We start from the raw sequence: 20,329 nt of genomic DNA on the forward strand, positions 1-20,329 counted from the left end.
CTATGAACATTTTGTAAATAGCTTTAATAGAGGAATGCAAATACTATAGAACTAATAACTAATAGCCTTACTGAAAGATGAATTGAAAGAAATAGCTGGGAGTGATGCAAAGAGGAACAGAAGGAGCCAGAAGTAAAAGAAAAGATGTAAATAATATATTAGATAAGAAACATTTGTTGTTTTTTTTTAAACTTTTGCTCTGTAGACAAGAGACATTGTGACAGATTCTTGGAAAAAGCCAGGACATAATACAAGAATTAAGTGTAATTTGGAAGACAACAGGTATCTCTCACTTAAATATTGAGCATGATTTTTCACAAAGTCATTTTGAAAGGCCTATCAAAGTTTTCTTTTATTAACATTTCTTTAAATTGTTATTTACACATTTTTTTTTACTTTTATTTTGATTAAGAGATAAAATACATAGGCACTTATTAGATATTTCAAGGTATTTTACATGGATCTTTCATTTTGAAAGAGAAAACTGTTGATAAGTATTTTATATGGCAAAATGAAGACCAAGACTAGTCAAATATTTACTTGTTGAGATCAATTTTTTACTTGCAGGAAATGCTCAGAATACACCATATAACACCTAAAATGGCTTGGTGTCTGGGGCCCTGTGGGCCCCAGACCCCCGGCTTATGCTGGGGGGCTGTGCCCCCCAGACCCCCCCTTTTCCTTGGATTTCTTATTTACAATTTCACAGCCCTGGCTATATTTGCATTCAATAAATGATTTCTAGATCTTTTGCCTTTATTGTCTTTGAAAAAGGCGTCAAGAACCCCCTACCACCCCTAATGCAAAAATGGTTTGGTCTGACTCTTTGATTAAGGGGAAAAAAATGACATCGTTCGATCATAGCGCTTCGACAATCAGCGTGCGTGCCATTTGCCAACATGCACAAGTCAGGAGCACAGAAAAGAAAAGAGAAAAAGAGAGGAAGAAACCAAGAGACTCAGGGGCTCACTGCATAAATATTTTAAAAAAGATTCGGATGATGCAGCAGGTACTAGCAAAGGCAGTGGGGCAGCTGAGCCAGGTAAGACACAGCCAACTTTTTCCAGCCCCGTAAAGTAACCCCAACCAAGGCACGCGCAGCACACAATTCATGTTACAAACGAGGGGAGAGCAAGTCACACTGAACACCATATCAAATGCACTGAATCATTTCATAACCACAACGGCTTAATAACATTGTGTTTCATATATCTGATTGAAGCTAAAATGAAATGGTTGTTGACCGGTTGAATGGTTTTTGAATACCTGTCATTTAAGGGTTGGAGTGAGTAGAGACTGGGATAAGAGAGGTGTGTGTGTGTGTGTGTGTGTGGGTTGGCCCGGGGGGGGGCCCATTCAGAGCATTTTGTCCCGGGCCCAGCCAAAGCTGTCAGCGGCCCTGCCGTGAGTAGAGAAAAACAAAATTGCAGCTTTGTTATCAAGAAATAGTTAAAAGAATATAGTTTTTTTTCCCTTCAGTATCGCCTGTTCCACACTCCAGTCCAGTCGGTGGCAGTAATGCACCTTTAATTTGCTTCACCAACCACCAAAAAATCCTAAAGAAGAAGAAGAAAAACAAAATGGCGAACCATGTTGCTGAACCAACCAAGGATGAAATAAAAACTCTACCTGAAAATAAAACCCCCCAAAATACAAAAAAGCAACAAAATATGGAATAAATTGATGGTATTTAATGGTAAGAACGTATCTTTGTTATTTTTGAAGAATTATTATTATTATTATTATTATTATTATTATTATTATCGCATTTTTCACAAATTGCTCCTGTCATTTCGCCAGTTTGTTTACATTCGAAGCAGAAATGATGTTGTCGGACATTTTGTATAAAGTTTTTATTCATCAAATTTGCAGAAAATAAAAATAAAAATAGGTACCCTATGGGTACATATGGCTACTGCTTATAAATAAAATAGTTTTCTGACCCTGCGTCCATATAGTAAATATCGCATATATACATGTTATCAATGATACTCGCCTCATCTCTTGCAAGCATCAGGGCTTGGAGTATTTTGGTTACCGATTTTGTTTACTGTGTTTTTTGTTCAAAATACAGTGCTGTGAACTAGATCTATTTTCAAAATAGTAAGAAAGAAAGCACTTGTTCATGAATTGTCTTAGAAGCATTATTTAGTACTAATGAGCACATTTTATTTCACAAGTGTAAAGACTCTAAAATAAAAAATAAAATTAAAAAAATCAAAGCAAATAGTAGAAGTTTGATATCGGATTTTCAATATAAATATATCTGTCAAAAACCTAAAAAATAAAAAAACCTTACCAAACCTTTCATTTGCCCTTTCAGAAGGACCAAAGAAAAGCTGTGATAATCAAAAAGCCAATTTTCTTAAAATAAACACCACTTACTTGGTATTGAATCAGTAACCTTGGTGAACCACGAGGCGAATTTTGTTTATCTTTTTATCTGCCAATTATCTTCCGATACTGCAAAGTTATAACGAGGTTTGTCTTATTTCGTTTCTGGTTCTGATTGGTTCCGAAGTTTATCAAGAAGTAGAACGGGTAATCAAATTTGCTCAGCATAAGTGCTGATTGGTTACGAAGTTTCGCTATTGTTACACTCATTGCTACAACACGATGACATAGTGGCTTCGTCGCTCGTTCTTGTGTACCTTTGATAACGTGAAATCAACTGTTTGTATCGCAAGATCACAATTCGCCGTTCTGGTGATTGTAACACGCATGCGTATGCGCAGTGCGCTATTGTTATACTCATTCTTGCATTCTTACAACATGATGACATAGTGGCTACTGCCTCGCTTCGCCTCTATGAGGCAGTAGCCACAAAAATGCTCTGTTTCTCAAAATCCAGTCAATATGGATAGAATAAAACAGTTATTCCACTCAATCTCATTGTACTGTACATGGCTTATGGTCAACTCGGTGCTATGTACCTTGTCGGCTATCAGCTCATGTACGACTCGATTTTATGGAATAACTTAAATATGAATCTTGCTGTCAGAAATGCAAAATGGTGGTTTTATTTAATGTTGTTTAATGTTATTAATAGTTTAAAAACAAGGTTGTGATTAGGGTGAATAGTAGAACAACAACACACAAGACACAAGACATATACGGTACCAGTGAAATGTTTGGACACACCTCCTCATTCATTGCTTTTCTGTTGAAATAACTGTACACACAACACCCACACACTGGTTTTACTCTCACATACCACTTGTGTTGTTTGTACCATTCCTCTGGCCATGCTTTGTGCGCATCAGCAGAATGGTATCTGTACAAAACAAATTTAGATCTGTACTGGAATATACTGTGATTTTCCATGCACTTTATTATGACATCACTAGTGTCTGAAGTTGCACTTTGGTCAAGATGTATAATTATTGTTATCACAGTGTCATCATCACACTATCAAACTGATCTCTAAAACCTAAAACCTTATGCTCCAATACCTCTCTTACAGGCTGAACACCGCTGCGTGATTAGGTGTGTGCGAATATTTTTGTGATAAGAACTCCACCTGAGGAAGACAAGTGATCCCAGATTGTGATGATTCAGCTTCTGTTTCTAACACTAGACTATCAGTAGTATGAAAATATTATTATAAACATACAGTATGGTGGCGGCACGGTGGTGTAGTGGTTAGCGCTGTCACCTCACAGCAAGAAGGTCCTGGGTTCGAGCCCCGGGGCCGGCGAGGGCCTTTCTGTGCGGAGTTTGCATGTTCTCCCCGTGTCCGCGTGGGTTTCCTCCGGGTGCTCCGGTTTCCCCCACAGTCCAAAGACATGCAGGTTAGGTTAACTGGTGACTCTAAATTGACCGTAGGTGTGAATGTGAGTGTGAATGGTTGTCTGTGTCTATGTGTCAGCCCTGTGATGACCTGGCGACTTGTCCAGGGTGTACCCCGCCTTTCGCCCATAGTCAGCTGGGATAGGCTCCAGCTTGCCTGCGACCCTGTAGAAGGATAAAGCGGCTAGAGATAATGAGATGAGATGAGATACAGTATGGTGCAAGTCTTAGGAACATGTAAAGAAATGCTGTAGACTAAAAATGGCTTAAAAAATAACGAAATTAAATGGTTCAACATTAAAAATACTATAAATAGTAAGCAGTAAGCCATAATAACCTTCAAGTGACCAAGCTATTTTAGTGACTAATATGACCGGGTGGGGTCATTTATGACCCCGCTATATTCAGTACATGAATCTGTATAACTAGTTACTTTCTTTTGGTTTTACATATACATACAGTTGTGGTCAGAAGTTTGCATACACTGACATGAATGCCAACTTGGATATGAATGTCATGGCAATATTTGGCCTTTCAGTCATTTCTTTCAACTGTTCTTTTTCTGTGGCAGAATGTACAGCATACATCTTTAATAAAAAAAAAAAACCCAGTAGAATTTAGTGCACAAGTTTTAATTTTCTTTGGGTTTTCTGAAATCAACACAGGGTCAAAATTATACATACAAGGTCAAAAATATACATATGCTCACTTACATTATTAATTCAGAGGTGCTGAAACTTCCAAAATATCTTTTATTTTGCCAAGGCTGAGGTCTCTTAACTTCCTGTTAGTGATCATAATTGACTACAGCTGGTAGCTTCTCTATGCCTTCATAAAAAGGGTTTGTTTTCAGCACTCATTGGATTGACCAACACACAGTAAAATGGGAAAGTCCAAGGAGCTCAGTGCAGATCTGAGAAAGAGGATCGTAGATATACACAACTCCGGAATGTCTCTTGGAGCCATTTCTAAACAACTGCAAATTCCAAGATCAGTTCAAACAATTGTATCCAAGTTATTGTGAGGCGTAGTCACTTTGCCAAGCCACTTTGCTTCAAGAAAACCCAAACTGTCACCCTCAGCTGAAAGGAAATTGGTTTGGATGGTCAGGAACAACCTGGGAACCACCATGGCACAGCCCTGCCATGAACTGGAAGCTGATGGATCACTGTCTACAGTTCAGATCACCATGGACTAAGAGGCTGCTATCCAAGAAATAACCCCCTGCTCCAAAATTGACACCTTCAGGCTTAACTAAAATTTGAAACTGACCGCATGGACAAAGAAAAAGCCTTCTGGAGGATAGCTGCATGGGTAGATGAGACAAAGATTGAGTTGTTTGGCCACAATGACCACCATGTACAGAGGAACACTGTACCAGCTGGTGGTGGTGGTAGGATCATCATGCTCTGGGGCTGTTTTGCTGCCAGTGGAACTGGTTCATTGCACAAAGTGGATGGAATAATGAAGAAGGACTATCTCAGAATTCTTCAGCATAAACCATCAGAAACTTGAACACGACTTGGGACTTGGGAGTTACAACAGGACAATGAACCCAAACATGCATCAGAGCTGGTTGTGGAGGATAAAGCAGGCTAACATTAAGCTTAAAACAAGTCCCGACTTCAACCCTATTGAAAATATATGGACCGTGATTATAAGTCAAGTCCATGCCAAGAAAAAAAAAACAAATTTAATTGAACTCTATCAATTCTACCATGAAGAGTCGTGAAATATCCAACCAGAATTCTGCCAGAAGCTTGTTCATGGTAAACAAAAACATTTGGTCAAAGGTGAATTTTGTGAAGAGATGTTTTACCCAAATATTAGGTGCGCTGTATGTATATTTTTGACCCTGTGTTGATTTCAGAAAACCCAAAGAAAATTAAAACTTGTCCACCAAATTTTAGTGTTTTTTTTAATTAAAGCTGTATACTGTACAATCATTCTGCCACAGAATGCCACAGAAAAAGAACAGTTGAAAGAAATGACTGAAAGCCCAAATATTGCCATGACATTCATAGCCAAGATGACATTCATGTCACTGTATGTAAACTTCTGACCACAACTGTACCACTTCCTGTGTTCAAGGCAGATACTATAAAAAATATATATAAATGTAGATAGGTATGGTTTACAACAAATTTTAATGCAGAAAGAAGGTAAAGAGACACAGCATAAGAAAAATATAACGTAATCTAGACAGTATTTGTTGTGTCTTACTGGAACATTTACTTAATTCAACAACACTGACTGAAAATGTATCATGAAAAGTGTGAGCAAAAACATCCATTGCAGTGTTGATGGGATCTCTGTAACATCAAAACTAGTGACTAACTAATATGCTAATACTAGCTAACATGCTATTTCTAGCGGATATGCTAATACTAAAATTAATCATCTCCAAGCATCACTATGGGCTTCAAGTATCTGTCTCAATGCTTCTGCAGCTGTAAATCCAGCTATTCTTGGTCTACTTGCCATAGTTCACTACAACAATAGTATACAACGTACATGTAAGTAGTTGGTTAAAACAAAATTTGATAAGGAATTACTGCAAGAAATCCTATGCTTCTTTCCGAGGTCATAAATGACCTCGCACAACCTTTCGTTACTCTTGCCACACCATTCAGCCGATCCCTGCAAAAACCTATGAACCTATGTAGGCAGAGGTGGACAGTAACAAAGTACATTTACTTGAGTACTGTACTTAAGTACAGTACACTTTTAGAGTATCTATACTTTACTTGAGTATTTTTTTGGGGGGAAACTTATGACTTTAACTTCACTACATTTAAAAGACAAATATCATACTTTTCACTCCACTACATTTCTATCAAGGTCCTCGTTACTATGAAGCAGCTTTAAAAGTGGATGTTTTTTCTTTTCTTTTCTAAAACGTGATGGTTTTTTCGCAGGTGACACTGAGACAGTCTATCAGTAATCACTAGGGTCACGTCACGTCCATAGACTGTAAAATCAAGTTCAGTGATTTCTCAGTAGCATTGTTTGAACACGATCAGTTGATGGCAGAATGGAAGGAGCCGGTTCTTATGGGGAATGCAAATGCACCCATGGCCATACATAGAACCCATGTTTCAGTTTTCTGAAAGGATTAAAGATTCATTTGGTTTTAAATGTTTGCTTTGTTTGCTGAAAACGAACCACATCACGGCCTACAAAAACTCACCATCCAACCTGCAGAAGCATATTGAGGTATATAAACATTTTGTTCCAAGAGAAAGCTTGCAATGAAGTTGTCTGTGCTTTTAGAGCTAGCAATAATGTTGCAAATGTAGCTATGCAGTCTGGTTAGTCAAATGACTTTCTATGGATTTGCCCACCAAGTTGCCGTAGTCTTGTCCACGGCTAACATTAACACATAGCTAGTTAACTTGGGCACTGTTAGTTAGCATGTAAAAACAGAGTTACGCTAACATGAATAACGTTAACTCCTCTGAAGTCCTTTCAGAAATATGTTTCACCATAATCTTGCCAAATAAACAGAATGTAGAAATCTTTCTTTTCTAGTAGCGTTAGCTACCCAATATGATTTTGAGTTTGAAAAGCGTTTGCTAGCTTTCAGGTGGCGCTTCACTGACTAGCTAGCTTAACGTTAAACCACCATGATGCACAGCATGCGTTCATTTTGTGAATTCACATTTCTGTCTTTGGTAACAGCATTAGGTTTTGTAAGCGTTGTGGCAATAATACAACAATGCGTTGACAGAAAATGTACTTTTAATACTGAAGTATTTTTAAAAGCAAGTACTTCAATACTTTAACTTAAGTAAAAATTTGACTGGGCAACTTTCACTTGTATCGGAGTAACATTTGACCAGTGGGATCTGTACTTTGACTTAAGTAATGAAGTTGGGTACTTTGTCCCCCTCTGGCTGTAGGACTAGTTAACTGACAAATTCATGGTAGGAAATATTTTTCGGATCAAATGTATAAAAACTGCACACAAAATTATATCCCCGGGGTCATAAATGACCCCACTCGGTCGCTTGAGGGATAAATGAAACAAAGTCAATATTTGGTGTGAGACGAACCTTTGCTTTAAAAAAATAGTAGTCTGAGGTATAATGAGTGCAGTTTTATAAGGAACTGAGCTGTAGGTTTTACTGAGCATCTTACAGAACCAGCCACGGTTCTTCTGGACACTTTGACTGTCACACTCGCTTCTTCATTTTACACCAAAACCCAGTAGCCTTGTCGCCTCACAGCAAGAAGGTCCGGGTTCGAGCCCCGTGGCCGGCGAGGGCCTTTCTGTGTGGAGTTTGCATGTTCTCCCCGTGTCCACGTGGGTTTCCTCCGGGTGCTCCGGTTTCCCCCACAGTCCAAAGACATGCAGGTTAGGTTAACTGGTGACTCTAAATTGACCGTAGGTGTGAATGTGAGTGTGAATGGTTGTCTGTGTCTATGTGTCAGCCCTGTGATGACCTGGTGACTTGTCCAGGGTGTACCCCGCCTTTCGCCCGTAGTCAGCTGGGATAGGCTCCAGCTTGCCTGCGACCCTGTAGAACAGGATAAAGCGGCTAGAGATAATGAGATGAGATGAGACTTTAGATTAGTCAAAGTATCCAGTGTTTACCTTGATGACTCTTTGCACACTATTGCCATTATCTTAACCAGCTTCATGAGGTAGTCACCTGGAATGCTTTTCAATTAACAGGTGTGTCTTGTCATAAGAAGATGAGTGGAAATTCACCGTGTGTGTGTGTGTGTGTGTGTGTAGACAATTACGCCCGCTTTGCTGTTATTATAATAAATTACAGTCCCATGTAACGATCTCTGGGCTTGTTTGGTTTTCCTGTTTTGTGTTGACTACTCCCACCTGCTCACCTGAAGCCTGTCTCACCTGGTCCAGCCATTATATAAGATCAGTTTGACAGATACCAGAAAAAGAGAGCAAGAGAGAGAGAGAAAGAAAGGAAGGGAGGGACTGACTGACTGGTGGCAGCGGCAGCAGCAGCTGTCCTTTTTGGGCCTTCTTGGTTTATGGGTTTGTTTTTTGCATTATTTTGTTTGCCTTTAACTCTTTCTTCAGTTTACATTTTTTTCCCAATAAATCCTTGAGTTTTCTCATTTAAAGCTAGACCGCCTTTCAGATTTTCCAAGTGTAGGTCATAAAAAGAATTTTCCCGACACCCAATTATTTTTGTTTAGTGGACCAAAAGCTACTGAATTCGAATCACAGACTTCCAATTTTATTTGTTTTTTAAAAAATAGAACAGGGGTGGCACGGTGGTGTAGTGGTTAGCGCTGTTGCCTCACAGCAAGAAGGTCCGGGTTTGAGCCCCGTGGCCGGCGAGGGCCTTTCTGTGCTGAGTTTGCATGTTTTCCCCGTGTCCGCGTGGGTTTCCTCCGGGTGCTCCGGTTTCCCCCACAGTCCAAAGACATGCAGGTTAGGTTAATTGGTAACTCTAAATTGAGCGTAGGTGTGAATGTGAGTGTGAATGGTTGTCTGTGTCTATGTGTCAGCCCTGTGATGACCTGGCGACTTTTCCAGGGTGTACCCTGCCTTTCGCCCGTAGTCAGCTGGGATAGGCTCCAGCTTGCCTGCGACCCTGTAGAACAGGATAAAGCAGCTACAGATAATGAGATGAGATGAAAAAATAGAACAATTAATGAATTTAGAGCCACATGGCTCTAAATCTCCACTATTTTTTCCTGCTTCACCATGACCCAATACAAGCTACTACATCATGCATGACGTGGTGGGCTTTCCCCGTTCGCGCAAGGCATTGTGGGATACAAATTTGAAACAGGAGAGAAAAATAGAGGATGTGAGTGTGCGAATGAAACGTGAAAGACTGACTTCAGTAACGGAAAGTGAGAAGAAAAGACGTTAGGTTATATACGAACAAAAGGAAATGCAGGAAATATCAAACTAATAAATATCGGCGGTCAGCGAGCACCTCGGTGTAATCAGCTGTTCGTTTAGCGACAGAATGATGTAACTGTCAGTGCATGGTCAAAGGTAAATCTGCGCATGCACACACACACACGGACACACACGGACTTTCTCTGTCTGCTTGACTGTGCAAAGCGAGCGATTTCATGCGCATTATTTGCTTGGGAATCCCTTCAAATTAAATAATTTCCCAGCCACAGAACAGAATGGCCTGATATTTTTTGAGATATTACAAAAATAAACATGTATCACAATGACTAAATTTCAGAGGGAACTAAATTTCACCGATTTTATGAAACCGAAAGGCCATCTAGCTTTAAAGATGTGTGTCCTACTCTTTTGTTACGGTCTTGAGCCAGGTCGTAACACCCATTCTGATCATTTAGCCACAGGAGCATTAGTGAGATCAGGCACTGCACTGAGGTTTGGGTGTTCAATGGGGTTGAGACCAATCAGAGCTCTGTGCAGGACACTCAAGTTCTTCCACTCCGACCTTGGCAAACCATGTCTTCATGGCGCTCGCTTTGAGCTTAGGAGCACTGTCATGCTGGAACACGTTTGAGCCTCTTATGGCCCTTTTCCACTACCCTTTTTCAGCTCACTTCAGCTCGCTTCAGCTCACTTCAGCCCGACACGGCTCGCGTTTCGACTACCAAAAACCAGCACGACTCAGCTCGTTTCAGCCCTGCTTAGCCCCTAAAACTCGCACCGTTTTGGAGTGGGGCTGAAGCGAGCCAAACCGTGCCGAGTGAGGTTGGGGGCGTGAGGAGACACTCCCCTGTGCACTGATTGGTGAGGAGGCGTGTCCTCACATGCCCACACACGCCCCGCGAGCGCGCTGGGATCTGTAAACACCGCAAACCCGGAAGAAGAAGAATTACGAATTACGAGAATTTCTGAAGCCTTATGCGCCTCGCCTCATCTATACGCTCTTGCCAGTATCTGTCCGCCACAGCACCAAGACCAGCAACACTAACGACTCCATGTCCTCCATGTTTATTGTTTACTATCCGGGTCGTGAGACTACCGCTTAAAAGCTCACTGAGGGGGCGTCGTGGCTCAGGTGGTTAAGGCGCCATACCATGAATGCGGGCGACCCGGGTTCGATTCCGGCCCGAGGTCATTTCCCGATCCCTTCCCGTCTCTCTCTCCCGCTCATTTCCTGTCTCTACACTGTCCTATCCAATAAAGGTGCAAAAAGCCCAAAAAAATATCTTTAAAAAAAAAAAGCTCACTGAATCAGTGACATACAGAGCATCGTGGATGAGTTCGCGGAGCGCAAGGCTCGTCGTATGCCCTTCAAATAATGCGCGCAGTAGGCTATTGATGTTTTATTATGAGCCATGTACAGTATGTCGCCTAATGTTTTTTTGTTTCTGAGTTACATGTTCGTTTGAAGGACTTAATGTACAAAATAACATAGTTGCACCCCGTAGTGTTGAAATTGGTAAACACAGTGCATTCAGTGAGGTTTGCACCGCCCTCCTTTTATTTCGGACTCTTCCTGTCACCGTTGCAACCTCTGAGCGCTCATTCTTATGCCCTTCAAATAATGTGCACAGTATAGGCTATTGATGTTTTATTATGAGCCATGTACAGTATCCTAATGTTTTTTGTTTCTGAGTTACATGTTCGTTTGAAGGACTTGATGTACTAAATAACATAGTTGCACCCGGTAGTGTTGAAATTGGTAAACACCGCAGTTGCGGACATTTTGTAGCCTAAAATGATGTTATGATAAGCTTTAATAAAGGGCCCGGTCATTTGCCCCGCCCCCGGCCCGGCTCTGACTTGTTCCGCCACTGTCACTGATGTCACTGTTTGCGCTGCTTAACGACATCACGTGACGTCCACCCACTTTCGCTAACTCCACCCAATGTGTCCACCCACTTCCAGCCAGCACGGTTCAGTGCGGTTGTAGTCGAAATGCAACTCCAACAGCCCCGCTCAGCTCGACTCAGCACGGCACGGCTCAGCCGCGTTTGTAGTGGAAAAGCGGCATTAGTTCCAGTGAAGCGAAATTGTAATGCTGCACCATACAAAGGCATCCCATACAACCAAATTTGTGGCCACAGTTTAAGGACGAACCACATATGGGTGTGATTGTCAGGTGTCCACAAACATTTGGCCATAAAGTGAATGAAATTAAATATCAACAATATACTCGCAGGCTTTCAGACTACAAACGTTGAGTCTTTGATTAACCACTTAAAGGAAAAGGCAACTTTTGTACAAAACCAGGTGTGTAATAGGAGAAAAACATATACGTAATCAATTCCGTTATTTATTTCCATTATATATCGAACATGAAAAAATATTTTTAACTTTGAAATCATGAATTGACACAGAGGAGTCGAAGTTGGAGGAGGCAGCCATTTTGAGATTGTGGGCAACTATAAACCAATCAGAATCTTTCGTTAATGCGCCTCCTTCTGATCTGTGACGTCACTGGGCCCATCAAAACAGTGTTTACAAGCAGATCACTGTGATTAGGAGTCCCGGCGGGTGACTTGTATTCGATTCGTTTATATCCCGACCTTGTCAGCTGTCAGATTTATGTTCATGGACCCGGTAAGCTGGTAAATAATATATTTTTTTTTCTTTCCCAAATTCTAACAGAAAACGAGAGCGCCCGAAAGGGAAAACCGAGCCGAGCCGCTTCATGCATGCGCAGTAGGCTTGGTAGGACAAATCCAAATAGGAGTCATTCAGGATTCAGCCATGTTTTTGCTCCGTGTTTTTACTCAACCAAAGTTATACAGTATTATGAGCTTTAAGTTGCATAAATAAAACCATTTGGTGAAACTTTGAAGAAGCAATTGTACTGGTTTTTTACCTTATTACCATGAAGCACTGAAGAGTTCTTTTCAGTGGTGGGCCGCATGACGTCACGCAGTAGATCAATATGGCGGAACGCATCTTCGCTGAGCTCAGCGCAAGCCCATATTATTAAAAGTTAAAAGATACTGTTATGCGGTCTGTTCTTTCTCTATAAATTCCATGATCGATTACTTTATATATTTATCTATCTATTTGTGGTGATTTTGTACAAAAGTTGCCTTTTCCTTTAAACTTGCAGGACCTGTCCATGTTCAGGCTTAAATTCATTAATCTCATAATTGCATATCTGTCATATCTAAATAACTTCTATTAATTACCGAGTTATGATGCTTTACAGTAAATAGTATAGTAATAAGCTGGGAGGTTATTAATAGAGCTAAAATAAACATCAATGGCAGTAAATGTTCCTCAGGTAGAAAATTAGGTTCTGTTTATACCCTTAGACCATGGAAGTTCTCCACTAAAAAGGCATTTTAGTTTTAGGTAATATTTTGAACATTTGAGAACATTTGAGAAGTGAAGCCATTTTGTGAGCACATAAACGATGTTTGTTGCCCTGCAAACCCTTATCAAAAAGAAGCATACTTCAAGTACATTTTATTAAGTATACAGTAGCATGCAAAAGTTTGGGCACCCTTGCTGAAAATGTCTGTTACTGTGAATAATTAAGTGAGCAGAAGATGAACTGATCACCAAAAGGCATAAAGGTAAAGACAAGTCATTTCTTTTCAGTGTTTTATGCAGGATGTGTGTATTATTTTCGTTTTGTACAATTGGAGAGTGAAAAAAGAAAAGGAACACCATGCGAAAGTTTGGGCACCCCAATACATTTGAGTTCTCAGGTAACTTTTACCAAGGTTCCAGACCTTAATTAGCTTATTGAGCTGTGGCTTGTTCAAATTCTTCATTAGGAAAGGTCAGATGATGCAGATTTCAAAGCTGTATAAATTCTTTGACTCCTCAAACTTGTCCCTAAAATCGACAGCCTTGGGCTCCTCTAAGCAGCTCCCTCACATTCTGAATAATAAAATAATTGATGCTCACAAAGCAGGAGAAGGCTACAAGAACATAGCAAAGTGTTTTCAGGTAGCTGTTTCCTCAGATCGTAATGTTATTAAGAAATGGCAGTTCACAGAAACAGTGGAGATCAAGGTGAGGTCTGGAAGATGAAGAAAACTTTCTGAAAGAACTGCTCATTGGATTGCTAGAAAGGCAAATAAAAACCCCTGTTTGACTGCAAAAGACCTTCAGAAAGATTTAGCAGACCCTGGAGTGGTGGTGCACTGTTCTACTATGCAGTGACACCTGAACAAATATGACCTTCATGGGAGAGTCATCAGAAGAAAACCTTTCCTGGGTTCTAGCCACAAAATTCAGCATCTGAAGTTTGCAAATGAACATCTAAATAAGCCTGATGCATTTTGGAAACAAATCCTGTGGACTGATGAAATCAAAATAGAACTTTTTGGCCACAATGTGTAAAGGTATGTTTGGAGAAAAAAGGGTGCCAAATTCCAGGAAAAGAACACCTTTCCAACTCTGAAGCATGGGTGTGGATCGATCATGCTTTGGGGTTGTGTTGCAGCCAGTGGCACAGGGCACATTTTATTGGTCAAGGGAAGCATGGATTTGAATAAATACCAGCAAATTCTGGAAGCAAACATCACACCATCTGTAAAAAACTTGAAGTTAATAAGATGATGATCCAAAACACACCTCAAAATCTACAATGGAATACCTCAAGAGACACAAGCTGAAGGTTTTGCCCCAGCCCTCACAGTCCCCTGGCCTAAACATCATTGAAAATCTGTGGATAGATCTCAAAAGAGCAGTGCATGCAAGACAGCCCAAGAATCTTGTACAACTGGAAGCCTTTTGCAAGGACGAATGTGCGAAAATCCCCCAGGTAAGAACTGAAAGTTTATTAGCCGGCTACAAAGTGTTTACAAGCTGTGATACTTGCCAAAGTGGGTGTTACTAAGTACTGACCATGGCAGGTGCCCAAACTTTTGCTTCAGGTCCTTTTCATTTTTTGGTATTTTACGCCTGTAAATGATGGAAATAAAAATGTAATCTTGTGGAAAATATTAAAGAAACGTCTCGTCTTTACCCTTATGCCTTTTGGTGATCAGTTCATCTTCTGCTCACTTAACTATTCACAGTAACAGACATTTTCAGCAAGGGTGCCCAAACTTTTGTATGCCACTGTACTTAAGTAAAGTATACTTTTGTGTACCAAGTATACTGATATCAATGTACTTAGAGTATATTTGTAAGTAAACTAATCTAATACTTCTTGGGACTAAATTGGCCCACTTTTAGTTTATAAAAAGAATACTTTAAGTCTAAGAAAAGTAAACTCTGAGTATACAACTAGTATTTTTTATTTTGTGCTGCAAGTATACCACAAGTAAACTTGTATACTAATAGTTTACTAGTTCTATACTTGTAGTCCACTCTTTAGTTTACAAAAGCATACTTCATAGTATACTGGAAATATACTATGAGTTTACTTGTTTTATACTTCTAGTCCACTTTTTAGTTTACTAAAGTATACTTTGTACGTAGTATACTGGAAATATACTATTGGTTTACTCGTTACACACCTCTAGTCCACTTTTTAGTTTATAAAAGTATACTTTATCTCATCATCTCTAGCCGCTTTATCCTTCTACAGGGTCGCAGGCAAGCTGGAGCCTATCCCAGCTGACTACGGGCGAAAGGCGGGGTACACCCTGGACAAGTCGCCAGGTCATCACAGGGCTGACACATAGACACAGACAACCATTCACACTCACATTCACACCTACGCTCAATTTAGAGTCACCAGTTAACCTAACCTGCATGTCTTTGGACTGTGGGGGAAACCGGAGCACCCGGAGGAAACCCACGCGGACACGGGGAGAACATGCAAACTCCACACAGAAAGGCCCTCGCCGGCCCCGGGGCTCGAACCCAGGACCTTCTTGCTGTGAGGCGACAGCGCTAACCACTATACCACCGTGCCGCCGTATACTTTATAGCATATTGGAAATATACTATTCGTTACTGGTTATATACATCTAGTCCACTTTTTAGTTTTGAAGTATACTGCAATTACCCTTCTAGGTACACTATTAGTTTTCTAGCCCTAACCCTTACCTCATGCATACTACCAGTAGACAACTTAAGTGTTTTGTACCTTAAGTTACAATGAAGTTATAAAGGTAAGAATTCACAAAATAACAACAGATACTCAGGATTAAGAACATATTCATTTTCTTTAAAAATCAAAATTTAAAGCAACATTGTATTAAATGCCAAAGTATAAAAACATGGCAATGACAACTGAAATTGACATCTAAATGCGAAAAAAAAAGAAACAAATAAAAAAAATTAATTATCCCACTCAGAAGAAATAATAATAATTAAAAAAAATCCTTATGTGGAACCACAGACATACCTAAGAGTCAACAATGCTGAAGCACAACTACAGGGCAAGTATACTTAAACATAAGGCACAAATATTTTAATACTTTATTACACTTTTGTTAAGTATATCGTGATCAAAAGTTTAAGTATAAGCTTAATATATTTTGACATTTCTATATACTTCTCAGTATAAGCCAAGTTTACTTGTGTATAACTTTATTAAGTATATCTCTGATAAGTAAATAAAAAGTAAACTGAAAGCATACACTCTTATTTTTAGTTTAAAATAAGTATACTAGAAGCACACTTGAATAAACTTCTTTTTTGTAAGGGAAGTTTTGAAGCTTTTAGATTTACAACAGGATCCTCACCTGTGTGGAGAAACCAGGCACCACTTTCCTTTGTTTGAGGTTGGTCTCGCCATCCAGGTTGGCTGTCTCCATGTAGCACACTCCATTAGGGTTGGACGTGTCCAGGAGCAAGATGTCTGCTGGGATGATCTCATTGGAGAGCACTTGGACAAAATCCCCCACCCGTACATCCTTCCATCTTTTCTCCACAAAGCCTCGCTGGCTCCTGGAAAAAGACAGACAGACACTCAGCTAGTGGCCTAGAGCCCCATCGTGCATAAACCTGCTCTGGATTAAACTGTATGCTTGGATAGAGGGACAAATTATATTTGAAATAAATATGCTTTTATTCAACCATAAAGTTGTTTTTAATCTTGTTTACATCTTAATGTTAAACTCTCCCCCACACCCTTCAGCCCACACACACACCCCAAAATATCATCTCATTTCATCTCATTATCTCTAGCTGCTTTATCCTGTTCTACAGGGTTGCAGGCAAGCTGGAGCCTATCCCAGCTGACTACGGGTGAAAGGCGGGGTACACCCTGGACAAGTCGCCAGGTCATCACAGGGCTGACACATAGACACAGACAACCATTCACACTCACATTCACACCTACGGTCAATTTAGAGTCACCAGTTAACCTAACCTGCATGTCTTTGGACTGTGGGGGAAACCGGAGCACCCGGAGGAAACCCATGCGGACACGGGGAGAACATGCAAACTCCGCACAGAAAGCTATATAATATCTTTATATATTATATTAAAAAAATATATATATATATATATATATATTCCCCGAGATACAAATGAATACAAATATGACTACAGGCATCAAATTTATTTATGCATGTCATGGCTGTTCCTTTTTTTTTTTAAATTTTTTATTTAATCTTTGTTTTACACATCGGGACACACATTTCTTTCTCAAATGAGCCTTGACCAAGAAGGCATCAGAGTAATGATGACAAATAACATTCAACAAGTTTTCAACAAGTTAATGTTGAAGTGAAAACTACGACAGCAAACTATTTTAAAAACAAGGTTTAGTTCTGCAAATATTAACATATAAATACAGTTACTTATATATAATGAATTTATATATATATATATTTATATATATATATGGCGGCACGGTGGTGTAGTGGTTAGTGCTGTCGCCTCACAGCAAGAAGGTCCGGGTTCGAGCCCCGTGGCTGGCGAGGGCCTTTCTGTGTGGAGTTTGTATGTTCTCCCTGTGTCCGCGTGGGTTTCCTCCGGGTGCTCCGGTTTCCCCCACAGTCCAAAGACATGCAGGTTAGGTTAACTGGTGACTCTAAATTGACCGTAGGTGTGAATGGTTGTCTGTGTCTATGTGTCAGCCCTGTGATGACCTGGCGACTTGTCCAGGGTGTACCCCGCCTCTCGCCCGTAGTCAGCTGGGATAGGCTCCAGCTTGCCTGCGACCCTGTAGAACAGGATAAAGCGGCTAGAGATAATGAGATGAGATATCGTACTTTTCACTCCACTACATTTCTATCAAGGTCCTCGTTACTATGAAGCAGCTTTGAAAGTGGATGTTTTTTTTTCTTTTCTTTTCTAAAACAAGATTTTTTTTTTTTTTGCAGTGACACCGAAACAGCCTATCAGTAATCACTAGGGTCACGTCATGTCCGTAGACTGTATAAAATCAAGTTCAGTGATTTCTCAGCAGTATTATTTGAACTCGATCAGTTGATGGCAGAATGAAAGGAGGTGGTTTTTATGGGGAATGCACACACTCATGGCCATACCTAGAACCCATGTTTCAGTTTGCTGAAACGGTTAAAGATTCATTTTGTTTTAAATGTTTGCTTTGTTTGCTGAAAACGAACCGCATCACAGCCTACAAAAACTCACCATCCAACCTGCAGAAGCATATTGAGGTATATAAACATTTTGTTCCAAGAGAAAGCTTGCAATGAAGTTGTCTGTGCTTTTAGGGCTAGCGATAACGTTGCAATAGCTGTGCAGTCTGGTTAGTCAAATGACTTTCTATGGATTTGCCCACCAAGTTGCCATAGCGTTGTCCACGGCTAACGTTAACACATAGCTAGTTAACTTGGACACTGTTAGTTAGCATGTAAAAATGGAGTTATGCTAACATGAATAACGTTAACTTATCTGAAGTCCTTTCAGAAATATGTTTTAGCATAATCTTTCCAAATAAGAGAGTGTAGAAATCTTTGTTTTCTAGTAGCGTTAGCTACCCAATATGATTTCAAGTTTGAAAAGAGTTTGCTAGCATGTCAGGTGGAGCTTCACTGACTAGCTAGCTTAACGTTAAACTACCATGGTGCACAGCATGCATTCATCTTGTGAATTCACATTTCTGTCTTTGGTAACGGCATTAGGTTTTGTAAGCATTGTGGTAATAATACAACAATGCATTGACAGAAAATGTACTTTTAATACTTAAGTATTTTTAAAAGCACTTTAACTTAAGTAAAAATTTGACTGGACAACTTTCACTTGTATCGGAGTAACATTTGACCAGTGGGATCTGTACTTTGACTTAAATAATGAAGTTGGGTACTTTGTCCACCTCTGGTGAACACACATGCATACACAAGTGAGCAATGAGCACACACAAATATCCAGACCAGTGGGCAGCTATGCTACAGAAACCCAGGGAGCAGTTGACACCAGGAACCTGTGGTGGGGAATTCAGACCATCATAGACTACAAGCCCTCGCCGCAGACCTGTGATAACTCCACCTCTCTGCTGAATCAGTTGAACGACTTCTTCGCTCGCTTTGAGGCAGACAACAGCACCACGGCACAGAAGACCCCACCACCTTCCGGCGACCAGGTGTTGACACTGTCCCCAGACAGCGTGAGGAGAGCTCTCAAGATGAGAAATGCATGGAAAGCCCCGGGTCCTGATAACATTCCTGGTCATGTCCTGAGAGACTGTGCCGAGGAGCTCACAGATGTCTTTACAGACATCTTCAACATCTCGTTGAGCCAGGCTGTTGTTCCCACATGCCTCAAAGCCATCACCATCATCCCGGTCCCGAAGAAGCCGTCTCCATCCTGCTTCAATGACTTCCGCCCGGTCGCACTCACTCCCATCCTCATGAAGTGCTTTGAGCGGCTAGTCATGCAGCATATCAAGTCTGCCCTCCCCCCCGCCCTGGACCCTTTCCAGTTTGCATATCAGTCCAACCGTTCGACTGATGACACCATCTCCACTGCCCTCCACTTAGCCCTCACCCACCTGGAGACAAAAGACTCGTACATCAGAATGCTGTTCATAGACTTTAGCTCAGCATTCAACACAATCATTCCTCAGCAGCTCATTCATAAACTGGACTAGCTGGGACTCAACACCTCCCTGTGCAACTGGCTGCTGGACTTCATGACGGGGAGACCACAAGCTGTATGGGTCGGCAGCAACTCCTCCAGCACCATCACATTGAACACGGGGGCCCCACAAGAATGTGTGCTGAGCCCCCTCCTCTTCACTCTGCTGACCCACGACTGCACACCAACATCCAGCTCCAACCTCTTCATTAAGTTTGCGGATGACACGACTGTGGTGGGTCTCATCAACAATGGCGATGAGACAATCTACAGGAGTGAGGTGAGCCACTTGGCCATGTGGTGCAAGGACAACAATCTCCGCCTGAACGTGGAGAAGATGAAGGAGATTGTTGTGGACTTCAGGAGAGCGCACACCCAGCATGCTCCACTAACTATCGACAGTGCTGCAGTGGAGAGGGTGACCAGCACCAAGTTTCTGGGTGTGCACATCTCTGAAGACCTGTCCTGGAGCAACAACACCGCTTCACTGGCTAAAAAAGTCCAACAGCGTCTGTACTTCCTCCGCAAACTGAGGAGAGCAAGAGCCCCGGCCCCCATCATGCACACATTCTACAGAGGCACCATCGAGAGCATCCTGACCAGCTGCATCACCGTGTGGTATGGCACCTGCACCGTGTCCTGCTGCAAGACTCTGCAGCGCATCGTGAGAGCAGCTGAGAGGATAATTGGTGT

At 41.0% G+C, this 20,329-nt stretch overlaps 1 protein-coding gene across 1 annotated transcript in view; it reads right to left on the reverse strand.

The window, feature by feature from the left end:
- atp10b (ATPase phospholipid transporting 10B) overlaps nt 1–20,329 on the reverse strand; it is a 119,603-nt gene that overhangs the window by 57,959 nt on the left and 41,315 nt on the right. Inside the window, exon 2 of the mRNA XM_060915285.1 lies at nt 16,333–16,537. Within this exon, the coding sequence (XP_060771268.1) occupies nt 16,333–16,537 (205 nt within the window). The remainder of the gene's footprint in view (nt 1–16,332; nt 16,538–20,329) is intronic.

The sequence above is a fragment of the Neoarius graeffei genome, chromosome 2 (genome assembly GCF_027579695.1).
Source record: "Neoarius graeffei isolate fNeoGra1 chromosome 2, fNeoGra1.pri, whole genome shotgun sequence".
NCBI classification, from domain to species: Eukaryota; Metazoa; Chordata; class Actinopteri; order Siluriformes; family Ariidae; genus Neoarius; species Neoarius graeffei.